Here is a 13,526-nt window from a genome sequence, read left to right on the forward strand (position 1 = left end):
TGTTTCTGCTCGAATAACAGTCTAAGCTTGAAAAAAAAGTTCAAGGGAAACACAGGAATGTTTTTAGAATGGGGATAGACTATTTTAGATAGGAAGGCTAATTTACTTAAACTACGATATTCTGCATTGACGACATCTTTTTTTTGTTATTTCTTTCTTCTCAGCTAGCTGGGCACTGGAAAATCGTAGAGAGCTGTTTGATGGCTCATTTTAAAGGAAATCGCTACAACTAGTGCCTTTTGTCATTAAAAATAAAATAGCTTTTAAAATAGTATTAATTAGAACCATCAAGTTGGTGTTGCCATAATTTCTAGTAGGATTATTATTTATTATTATCAAATCAGGTTTATTTCTAAGACATAGCAATACCAGCTCTAACCTAGCAATACCAACTGCCTGGCATTAAGCTGGTGTTACCAGTGTTAACAGCAGAACTTCTGATAAAACTTATCGCAGAAATAGTAAACAAACACAAAAATTGATAAGTTTTGTACTTTAATCCCTAGGACAAAAACGAAGAAATGGCAAATAAAGGCTAAAGTTAATGATAGTCACAGTTCAGCCCCATGTAGGCGAAAGAATATTGCTGAAGTACAGAAACATGCTTACAGCGTCTTCATCAACGACGACAATATTTTCTTCAGCAAATTCGGGGGTCTTGACTTCATCGAGTGGGACAAAGAAGGTGTAATTGCCTTTTCCCATTCGCTCAGTGGCAGTATTTGACTGAATTGCAGCTGCAAAACTTCTTGCCCCAGCAGACAAAAGAGTTTCGGACAAGGATCTTACTTCAGCTACAAAAGAAAGTATAAAATAAATTTTATGGATAAATTTTCTACCATCGATCAAAGTAACTGAGAACATTTATCTTAGTAGCGACATCTGCTGCTGCAGCAAAAGGTATTCGCTAAAAATTACTTTACGACTTTTTATCCTAAAATGGAAAGATCTAGAACAATACTTTCTGAGAAGGAATATAAGTCGTGCTTCTGGCTCAATAACGTTCGTTAACTTCTTTTCTTTTTCTATTCACTTGTTGTTTTTATAAGAATAGTTCCCACGTCAACTTGATAGGATATGCTGTCGAAGATTTCACTCTCATGCCACACTGACACTGGTTCAATGGAGTGAAGCAGCATCGTCACACTTCAACTGCGGGTTAAATGATATTTTTCAAAATTCTAATACGGACATAGTTCTGTGGATGAAGAATGACAGATTGCCAAAAATAGCCCTTGCCGGCTAATAGTCTAGGGTCAATATCGTAAGGAAATATTTAAGGGAAATGGGAACGTAGTAGTCCTGAATTTTATCAGCTTCCCCTTCAAATCAAAAAAATCAAGGCTAAGCAGAACTACCAAATTATTTGTAAATCAATTTAGACGTACATTTTCTGATCATGTTGATTTTATTATGTTTCTTAGCATGCTTAGGTAACTTATTTGGTCTATAGGCACACAGACGGTACAGCAGTCTCTATAGCCACAATACACGCAAAGATACCATTTTTTTGCGGCTCTTTGGACGATCCACGAGTGTAGGTTACACAGGATTAGCATAGGTAAAATGTTAGACTATCAATAAATTTTTGGAGTTTTTGAGAATTCATGGTGCATGAATAAGTTCGGAAATTCATGTTAAGAACAATAAGCCACCTCAGTTAGAAATACACGAGGATAAAGCGACGATACTAGGTAACGAGGTTAAGATGCTAGGTAACGGAAATATACATGTCTTTGTATACATAATATGTTTGGCTTTAAAAATACACCTATCTATCTATCTATTCATACACAAACTAAGATTAGGATGCTAGAAACGAAGCTAAAGACAGTGTTCAAGTGCGCCTCTAAAACAAGGGCGACTGCAAAAGGCTAAGAGATATATGCCAAGCATTTTCCAGAGGAATTGCCAAAGGTTGATATAGGCAGTGCCATTTACCGAGACAACAGAATTGCCATTTACCAAATAATAATATATAAGCAGCATAAAAAATGTGGTTACATCCCCCCTAAATAAACGAAAGGTGCAAATATATAGGTTCGATTTTATAAATGAAGGATAATAGGTTGCCGAAAATTGGGATTCTTGGCAAGACGTATGGGGCTGAGCAGGTAGGACGAATGGGACGGAAACAGCTATAAAAAGGATCTATAGAAAGTCAGAACTTCATGTTTGGGAGTAAAATATAAAGATTTGAATTTACTATTGTAAAAGTAGTATGCGCAACTGATACGGCCTCAGAAGCTGTAGTGAGCCGTCAATAGTAGAATCACTTATATGAAACTAGCCCACTAGTCGTTTTACCAACGTGCGGTAAATTACCACGTGATGACAACCGTAAATGAGAAGTAAGGCTTAAGCTGTCTGATGAGCAGAACGGACGTTTTTTCTCCAGATAATTAAAACTATGGCAGTTTAATGATCACAAAGAACGGTTAATGGCAGTATTAGGAAGCAGAAATCCCTGGTACTGGCTATTAACAACGGAGAGGAAATTGCATTTTCTATCCTTAAAGCAATTGTCCTTATACATTACAGGTGAAACTAAATATAGGCATAATAAATTTCATCTATTTCGAAAGACTGATATTTTCTGTTCGAGCTTTTCTTGATGGTGAAAGTGTTCCTTTGAATTTGCATCTATTGAAGCGGTCGTATTTAAATAAATAGCGCTTGTTCAATTATACAGCCTAATTAAATTCAAGCGATTAGTTTAAAGATGATGTTTGATGGAACTCTTTTTTTGTGTTCTTGTCTCAGAACTAAGACCTGTCAGTCAGGTCTTCCGTCACTAAAGAAGAAAACCCGGCTCATGGTAAAAAAAGCAACAGGTCAAGTGATATATTGAAATACATTTTAGTTTTTAGAGAATTCTTTCTCCAATCCAACTTTCTAGCTTATAATTCCAGTTTACAGACAGGAATTTTAAGTTTTTAGTTATTCTAGGTTATGTCTGAATGTCATTATACTATTTCGTATACAGGGTTAGTTTTTGAAACTTTTATTTGGAGGAAGGTGGGATTCAAACTAAAATTTCTAAGAAATAGTATAAACACAAAATTATTCATGTATTTTTGTAGTTTTATGTGTCAAAAGTCATGGACCCTTTCTGCGATTTACTTGTACAGAAAAGTTAAACAAAAAGAAAAAAAAAAATAATAGTTTATTTGGTTGTTGCTTAATTTTTTTTTATTAGTACAATTTTTTCTTGAGGATCCAGTCTTCGCTCTCCATAGCTTTGAGCCTTCTTACTGTATCCATTAGCTTTTTTCTGCAATGACCAGTGCAATCGTTGGAAGTTTTAATAAATTGTTAAATTTTACTGATTTTCTTATATTTGTCACGTAACTATTTTTTTATGTTTGTTTTAGATTTTCTGAACTGTTCCCTTCTCACAAAAAGAACTGCAAAAGAACAAATTTGGGATATGTTAATTTGTTTTTAATTATCTAGTCACTTAAACTATTTTTAGAGAACATACCTGGTGTACATCCTATGCCACTCGGATTCCGGACAGTGCCATAGCAGCATGAATATTTAGTCTTATATGTCTTCCTCTTCCCATTTGACCTAACTCTAAAAAAAAGAAGACAACATTCAAATCATGTTTCATGATTGGCAAACGGAGGCCGGGATAAAATCAAACGCCCAAGCGACAACCAGAGGAATCTTTATTACTATTATATTTTATAACGAGTGTCATGAATTGTTTGATAATATGCTGTAAGTCGTCTTAATTAAATTATTACCGGCGACAAGAGTAATTAGCCGATACAAGTGAAGTAAATTCCACAGGAGAGTGTAAATCCACGCTGGAAAGGATATCTTGTCGCCTAATGCATACTAGAAATTACATGCAAATCTATGCAGTAAAAAAGTATTTTTTTTTTAGATTGACAAACATAGAAGATATGAACTAAAGGCGGGATTAGGAAAGCTTTCTAACCAGTCTTTCTAAATAAAAAAGTTAGTCGAAGATGCTTCTATGCTCGTTTTCTTCCATTAAAGTGTAAAGTGTGCGATGACGTTCCCGAATTTTGAGAACTCCTTTGAATTTGCCATCTTTAGCCGATCTAATATGATCACCTACTTAGAAAGTAATATCAACGGTGGTTTTGCTGTTGTTAAATTATTGACACCTTTACTGAATACAATCAAGCTTAACTAGATTATAGGTCCCATCCAAAAAAGCATGGGTTTGATTTGAAGGAGGATTTTTTGGACCACCCCGTTCACCCTGAGCCAGAAATTTTAGCCCTCTTATCAAAAAACACCAGCAAAATTATTAGAGTGGGGGCTTCTAAAACTATTAATGGGGGGGGGGGAGAGAAGGGCAAAGTAAAAAAAATGTTACTTGATACAAATATTTATTGCAAAAATATCATATTTATTGCAGTTATGACACACACGTGATTTTGTATCTATATTTTGGCTCGTTTGAAGAAGAGGTGGTATCAGCCCTTTTGCCTTGTATAGTGGGCATCCATGCTCTTAGATTCCTTATCACCATCAAACTGAAACGACGTTTTCCGACTAGAATTTGAAAAAATATTAATCTTCTAAATTCTTTCAACTTCAATGCTTATACAACATAAAGTTGATAACAAAGGCTTTGGTTTCTTTCTGGTAGATATCCAAAACCTGAAGGTTAGCAAACTTTATGACTGGAAAATGTAGCGACGTGATCAAATTCAGAGTTTGACTGCTAGTAAAATAGAAGAAAATATTAGAGCAGCTAAAATTTATTTTCATGCAAAAAATAATTTTTCTGACATATTGAATTCTTTAAGTGTGCATATGTGCAAACCTAGGTCACAAGAGTGAAGGTGGACATAATTTTTGAAGCAAACAGTATAATTTTCAAATACTGAACTTTTCATAAGGTTCGCGTGATGCTGTCAAAAACGCTGAGTAGTCATGGATTGCTATTGTTTGCTAGTGAGCATGCGGCCTACTTGCGCAATACATCCTGACCAGTATTACACTTATATCCTGGCCTTTACATTCTCACACTTGGGCTGGCCCATATTACACTAATATCTAAATGAGCGTTAACATTTGATAGCATTTTTTATCATTAAAAGGCTGCGAAATGTATAAGTGAAATAACATATTCCATGTTTCCCAGCTTGTTCGTCAAATTTTGTTTTTTTATAATTTGTCTTAGAAATGAGCCTATAAACAAAAATATTCATAGCAGGTTAAGTAATAAATGAATATCAACATTGAAATAAGTTGGTTATAAGCGGCTAAATTTTGAAATAAAAAAACGGAAGTTTGTTCAATTTCCTGCGATTTAGTTTCTTTTTATTCTATTTGGCCTTCATTCTATTTTGAATTGAATAAGATTTATAATCACATTAATCTAAAAATTCTACAATTATATATATATATATATATATATATATATGTATGTATATATATATATATATATATATATATATATATATATATATATATATATATATATATATATATATATATATATATATATATATATATATATATGTGTGTGTGTATTTACCTTGTTGTGCACACATAAGATGAAATTGTCTCCTGACAGCTGGACATTCTAAGGTGTGACTGAAATTGCCGGGCTTCTCTTTCGCCTATTTCTTCCCCACTTTCATCAAGATCGATGACATCTGACCCAGTGCTGATTTCTGGTTGGAACTCACTTTCTTGCACAGTCTCAACAACATTTGTCGTTTGATTCAAGAGTTCATCCGTTTCGGTACGCTCAATACAAACATTTTCCCTGAAATTAAAAACCGTCTAGACTTTTTGAGGAAAAAATAAAATAGCTTAGCTTTAGAGTTGAAAAACTTGCTTTCAATGCATTTTCAAGACTCCAACAGACCAATAAAATCACAGGCCCATACAGGTCCGACCATAAGGGGTGATCAAAGCTTTTTATCTGGCGAAGGGGGAGGAGAGCAAAAATAGAGAAAAAGTGCATTTTTAGGCCGCTATTTTCCAATGGACCATCTCGGACCTAAGTTCAGGCATCAATATTACGTCTCAAAACTGACTTTGGATTTTCCTTTAAGTGTTTAAAGGAGCCTATTAAGAAGATTTTCACTAATCATATGTTTTTTCAATTCCACAAAAATATAGATAGAAATAGAGAATTTCCACAAATAGAAAATTTGAAGTAGCTTGCTATATAAACTTATAAAAATGGTGAAGAGCCAGATTTATAATGATCCATGTAGCTAAATGGATTCATTTCTGGCGTTTAAGAAGAAAAAAACTTGTTTGGAAATCACAATATTAAATGTTGACTTTCGCCAAGATAATTTCCCGAAAGGGAGACTAGTTTTCTTATATATTTTTATAAAAAAAGTAGAAAAAACATAAGAACAACATGTTTTGTCAAAAGTGTAACATTACATGTAGTACATGAAGTACTTTGAAGTACATGAATAATATATTACTATGATTCTACCATCTTCATTGCATATAATTTTTGTTATTCTAGCTATTCTGTTGCACCTGTTAAAAATATCAACGGTAATTATGTTGCATTTTTCTTCAGAGCATGTATGTGGAGCTTATCGAAATTGTATTCTTGCTTTAAAACATTCGAATTTTGAACGACATCTATATAGCCCCTTAAAAGAGCGTAAAGTAACTAGTTGCACGGAACATTTTTTTCCTTTTAAATCAAAATATATCCCAAATATCATTTTTTCGACTATCCAAAAATAAAACTGCTAGCAGAAACACCAATAGACATTTTTACACAGTTTTTATACAAATTTAAAGTGATTAATTTTGAGAACACATTAAAAATAACTACGATAATAAAAATTCAGTTGACAAACAGTCTGTTTACCGGTCGCACCATCAATTAAAAGAACCCTAGAAACAGAAAAAATAATGATATAAGAAAGCATCAATATTTTGTTGTAGTACAAAAAAAAATCGTTGTCACCTAAATTTACAACACATATCAGAGACACCGCAGTAGCGCTACAAAAATAACGAACCACGTGCCTTCAATGCATTATTTTTTTCCCTCTGTTAACTTCGTGCGAAATAAGTATTCGTAGAAACTTGGCCGGGGGCTCGGAAATTAAAAGTTCTAGTGCCTTTTTAAAAATAGATTGGAGGGCAATACACCCCCCTCGTGCCATTTTTAAACACCCACCACCCGTAATCCCCCGGACATCAAATAAAATTTTTAGATAGCCCACTTTTCTCAGAATAGTCAAATAATCCGATAAATATAACTCCAGGCAAGGTGCCAATTGTTTCCAGCCAATTGGCTCGAATCGTTCAGGGATCGTTCTTTGGGCAAAGGAAATCATGTCTTTTTGGGAGGAGAAGGAACAGGGGTTTGGATACAAGTATAAAACAGCCACTGGTATCTGAAACTTACAGCTGCAAGCCTTTTGGTCAGGAAAAGACTGATTGACAGAATAAAAAAAAAAATTCAGGGGACACCTCTTCCTTCCCCCATATTTGGGTGTAAAAAAAGGGAATTTTTTGCGACAACAAAGAAACTCGTATCCTTAAATTCATGAGGCAAGGGCACCCCAGCGAGGGAAAAAAAAAACAATATTTTTTTCAATCCAAAACCGGGCCCAAAGAAGGACAAGAAGCTTTTTCTCCAAGTTACTTCACAGGAAAGAGTGGTTGTAGAAGTTTAGGAGTGACTCATTTGAGTGAAAATTGTAAGTTTTAGCGCCCTTCTTAAGGGGAAAGTTTGATTCAAGGACAATAAACCTCCATCCCATGTCCTTTTTTTGCGACACACCCCTCTCTGTAAATCTGATGATATCGACTCAAAATCTTGTGATAAACCTTTTTTTAAAGATCCGTCATAAGCTGTAATAAGTTTGCCTCCGACGTCAAAATCGATCCCTAAGTCCTAAAGCAATTCTGCAAAATCAAGCAAATAATCCAGCATTCAAACACAAGTTTTAATACATAAGGCGGCCATGTTTCGTCTTGGTTGTCAGATCAACTAGGAGCTCTTAGGGATCGTTGGCTAGGCCAAAATATCTAGTTTCCCATGAATATACTCTGGAAACGACATATGTACGAGATTCAACCTCCCTTTACGGAAACCAATACTTGCTTCACATTTAGAAATCCTTTTTTTAGCCATCGAATCAACAAGAACAAAATCTACGATTTTTACTTTTATTAAAAACCTCAAACACACATACAAAAAAGAAAATATACTTTTCTTAGTCATCTAAAACGTTTGAAATGTAATCTTTGATGCGCAAAGCGCACCACGGATTACATTTCACAAATTTAAACATACATTTTTTTTAGCCAATGAATAAACAACAACAAAATTTAGTTTTAAAATTAAATTTAAAATTTAATTTAATTTAAAGGTTTTACTTTTAATAAAAACCTCACACACACAAAAAAAACTTCATAACATCGAAGCAAAAAATTGAAATGTTATCTTTAGTACACAAAAATAAAATTCAAAAACTCGGTAATTACAACTTTTAAGCTTCCAAGAAATAATTGAAGCTGATATTCATTTTTCAGTGGTCTCATATTTTGATAAGACATAGTGTCATGTCAACTCGTTTCAATACTTGGAAATTTGGTTACATAACTAGAACTGGGAATTCCACCTCGGTGCTTGCCAATTCGTGCATAATGAGAAATTTCCTGAATACTTCAGCGCCCTCATTATTTTATAGCCTTCATTTGTTCGAGTTGGAATAATTAAATTTTGGAAAAAAAAACGGCTAATTAATTTGTATTCTTGCTTAATATCCGTTGCAAAAGAATGACACAATGAGAACAAAAGAGCCCATTTTCACGCGCCAACCGATGGGTCAACTACTTGCAATAGCACCAATTCACGGAAATGTAGGAAGGTGGACAAAGATTTGCTTTCTTATGAAGATACAAAAAAAATTTCTGAAAATTGTTTTTGAAAACGTTTTAATGAAAATACCAAAAAAGACATTTTTCAAAATCTGGGGGGGGGGGTGCAATCTCGCTCAACCCCCAGATAACACCTTTGGCTACCTTTTATTTTTCCAGGGTCTTCTACTTAAACCAAATTTATAGAATAATAAATAGTCCGCCTAAGAAGCAAAACTGGTCCATAGGGTTGGAAACACTTACCCGTAATTAACATAAGTATAAAAAAGAGATAGTGCCTCATTGTAATTCAGACGCGAAAGATAATAATAAATACACACACACACACAAGAAGAAGAAGAATAAAAGGAATAATACTTAAAGAAGCCCCTGTTTTCAAATACCTCTTGATTTCCAGAACATTTCTGGTCTACGCTGTCATTATAAAAGTAATGAGTAACATTTAGCCCCAAAATGAGCAAAATTTATTCCGTATAGGAGTAAGACTGCCCCACTTACGCCTCTTGGTCGTAGAAACTTTGGAGGATGCTCTTTCGATCAGAAATTGAGAGTTCTGGTTCTTTCTTTATAGGTCAAAAGTGGCTGGAAACCAATCATTCACGGGGGGGGGGGGGACGCCTGGCCCAATTAAATTGATCCTAGATTTCCAACAGGCTTTAGTCCAAATATGCAGATAACTCTTATTCTATCCTTCTAGCCCCCCTTTATTTGAATGATAAGCTACTGCATGACTTCGAATAAAATTTCGCATAGAAAAAATTTTGCAGCAGAAAAAAAATATAAGAACAAATTAAATTTGTCATTATGAAAATTGCATATATATATATATATATATATCATGACAGAGACAGAAGGAGAAAAGGAAGACTGTTTCCCTAAATTAGTGATTAATATAGACCAGCACTTGAATGAGGCCTTAACCCTACTCATCCATACAATCACATAGGTCAAACAGCATAGCCACACACAATCAACCATAAAGAATAATCCATGGACAGGCAGTCATGTCGTCAATAAGTATAAGTCGTCATTTACCAAACAACAGAAAAAATAATATAGACAAATAATTCAGAGGCAACACCCAACATAAGGGCTCATCAGGAGAATACACTGGCCTATATAGGGTTTCGCCACTCTAAATTCTCTACCCAGCACAGTGTTGTGGCTACCACAGAATATCCATGGCATCCCCGCGTCAGGTATCACCCCCAAAATACATGCCCATGAAAAAAAAAACAGCAAATGTAAAACAACCAAGTAAAACCAAAACAAGCTTATCCTGTTAATATATCCCTCCATTTAGCAGCAATAGGTAAACTAAATATTATAAATTTTACCAAATCACAAATATTAACACATTGCAAAAAACCTGAATGAACTAAACACTTATAGAATTCATCTTTACCATGTGGCAAATTTTTTAGAAAATCCGCTCAATTAGAAACACAATTCAAAATAAATGGCACTGTGACAACATTTCTCGAACCTCCGAAATTAGTTAAAAATTTCTTTAAGTATTTCTAGATAATTCTTTTGATATTTATTTAAAAGTTCGTTATAATGAAAACTAAATTTTTTAAATTGCCAAGTTAATTTATTTGCAGAAAAACCTCTTGATATCAATTTTTGGCTTAAGATTTTACATCTATTTTTATAATCAATATAATTACTACAAATCCTTGCATAACGAAGTAACTGTGAGAAAAACACTGAATATGTGATATTTGAGTGTATATTACTTTCAGGGAATGGGAAACTAATCACTTCAAAATCAAAATCATCCGTTTTATTATACATTTTAAAACTTAATTTATTATTATCACAAATATTAATCTTTAAATCTAAGAAATGATCTTCATGACCAGCGCCATGACTAGGCTCAAGAATAAGCTCTGATGGATATATATTTTTAGAAATATCAATGAAATCCTTACAATTTAAGACCAAAATATCATCTAAATATCTTTTATTATTTGACAAAGCATGTTTTAAATTAATTGGATTATTCTTATCCATCATATATTTATATTCTAGTTGACTTAAAAACAAGTCAGCAATAAATGGGCTGGCATTCCCCCCATGGGAATTCCCAGAATTTGCTTGTACAAATCACCCCCAAATCTTATATAAGTATTGTATAAAACAAATTCCAATAACTCAAAAATCATATCCAAGCTGTAACATCTCAAGTTAACTGTAGTATTAAAGCAGTTTGATCATATAGCTTTTTTATTATAAATGTCTATTTTTAAGAACCTTTTACTAGATAAGAGGAAAGATTTCTTTATAACAGTTTTTAAATTATCAAACACTAAATTAAGTGATAAATTAGTATACATTGTCGCAAAATCGAAAGACGCAATTCTTTTAGCTGAAACCACTGATAAAGAATATATCACCTACATTGAATTATTAACACTCCAATATGGATTAAAATTCGAAAAATTTTTAATACCAGAACAATAGGTTTTAAGTTTATTTACAATTTCCTTTAAAATTAAAGAGAGGTCAGCAGCAGCAATGCGGGTTGGACATTTAGCTGCTCCAGCAATAAACCGTGGTTTAGGGTGATTCTTATGAAATTTTACAGTCCAATATAGGAAAGCGAACTTTTTATCATTGTCATTTATTTTAATATTAAAATTTTTAAAAAGTATTTCTTCAGTCTTTTCAATAAAATTCTCATCCTCTATATTTACCTTTTCGTACACATTAGTTGTGCATAACTCCCTTTTTAAGATATCACAATACAGCTTCTGACAAATTATGGCAAAATTATTATTAGCTTTATCCACTGGCACAATTACAAATTCATTCTTTAGATTAGTTCCCCCACTCCCGTCCCCAGATGGTCGTATCGGGGAAACGACTATTTCTAATTTAATCTGTCTGGTCCCTGATACGCCTGCCAAATTTCATCGTCCTAGCTTATCTGGAAGTGCCTAAACTAGCAAAACCGGACAGACAGACCGACAGAATTTACGGTGCCATAATAGAAAAATACCATATGCCATAAAAACCCTTAGCTAACAATTTTTGCAACAATATAATAGTGTTGGCGTCCAACTAAAAACTGTAAGCTATCATTGTTAGAGAATATCTTTAACAAATCAAATAATTGTTGGAGAATCTATTTCTATTAGCTAACAATTGTGTTTCAGCCGTCCAAACAAATAGCTGTTAGCTAACATTAGCAAACTGTGGGACAGCGGAAAAACCCCTTTTGTTATATAGAGGGCTGTTGATAGAGTTTGAAAAACCATAGTTAGTTCGAACTGTAGCTGTTTAAAATACTAAGTTCGTTGAATACTAGGATGCTTTTTCAGTATATAAAAAGAGATATATAAAAGAGACACAAATTAGTATCCAAAATCCAAAGATAACCGATTACTGACAGATACAATAGCCCCCCCTCTCTTCCTAGGGTCGAAACATTGATAAAATGAAAATCAAGATACAGTCATTTTATGCGTCATTGATACAACATTCATTGAAGAATAATTTAATCTTCCCTTTATAAACCCAATAAATTTTTCGTGGACCCTGACTACGAATTGTGAGCCCCTATTTTCTGTCATACCAAAGTGTGCCCCCACAAGGTCTCCTGTGGACCCCTGGGGCCCACCTAGTCCACCTTAGGAATCACCATTCTAAAAACTCTTGCAGAGTCAAAAGTAATATTAAATTAGTTTTAAATTCTAGTAATTGTTACACTGAAAGAGGGATAAGTTTGAACATTCCATTTGTCAATTTATATTTAATCTTTAGCATCCTATCTCTCATCACAAAAACCAACAAAATGAAACCCATTACTGGCCAATCAAACAGTTCGTGGTAACGAACTGTAGTAAGGAGCGACCCGGCTCAATAGTAACCAAAACTCTAAAAAATTGAATTTTGATATCAATAGCTACATCAAAAGAATCGCATTTTAATGCTGATTTTAAATATATAATTTTCATCAAGTTTAGTCTTACCCATCAAAAGTTACGAGCCTGAGAAAATTTGCCTTATTTAGGAAAATAGGGGGAAACACCCCCTAAAAGTCATAGGACCTTAACGAAAATGACATCATCAGATTCAGCGTATCAGAGAACCCTACTGTAGAAGTTTCAAGCTTTTATGTACAAAAATGTGGAATTTTCTATTTTTTGCCAGAAGACAAATCACGGGTGCGTGTTTATTTGTTTGTTTGTTTTTTGTTTTTTTTTTCTTTTCCCCAGGGGTCATCGTATAGACCAAGTGGTCCTAGAATGTTGCAAGAGGGCTCATTCTAACGGAAATGAAAAGTTCTAGTGCTCTTTTTAAGTGACCAAAAAAATTGGAGGGCATCTAGGCCCCCTCCCACGCTCATTTTTTTCCCAAAGTCAACGGATCAAAATTTTGAAATAGCCATTTTGTTCAACATAGTCGAAAACCATAAAAACTATGTCTTTGAGGATGACTTACTCCCCCACAATCCCTGGGGGAGGGGCTGCAAGTTACAAACTTTGACCAGTGTTTACATATAGTAATGGTTATTGGGAAGTGTACAGCCGTTTTCAGGGGGATTTTATTTTGCTTGGGGGTGGGGCTGAGGAGAGGGGGCTATGTTGGAGGATCTTTCCTTGAAGGAATCTGTCATGGGGGAAGAAAAATTCAATGAAAAGGGCGCAGGA

The 13,526-nt window shown here is 34.0% G+C and overlaps 1 protein-coding gene across 1 annotated transcript in view; it reads right to left on the reverse strand.

Annotated features, from left to right (window-relative positions):
• The window catches only part of LOC136034724 (transforming growth factor-beta-induced protein ig-h3-like), a 62,771-nt gene that overhangs the window by 24,585 nt on the left and 24,660 nt on the right, over positions 1 to 13,526 (reverse strand). The window contains exons 4-6 of the mRNA XM_065716090.1: positions 5,528 to 5,761; positions 3,485 to 3,579; positions 610 to 794 (exon numbers count right to left, since the gene is read on the reverse strand). Of these exons, the coding sequence (XP_065572162.1) occupies positions 610 to 794; positions 3,485 to 3,579; positions 5,528 to 5,761 (514 nt within the window). The remainder of the gene's footprint in view (positions 1 to 609; positions 795 to 3,484; positions 3,580 to 5,527; positions 5,762 to 13,526) is intronic.

This window comes from Artemia franciscana, chromosome 13 (genome assembly GCF_032884065.1).
Source record: "Artemia franciscana chromosome 13, ASM3288406v1, whole genome shotgun sequence".
Lineage (NCBI taxonomy): Eukaryota > Metazoa > Arthropoda > Branchiopoda > Anostraca > Artemiidae > Artemia > Artemia franciscana.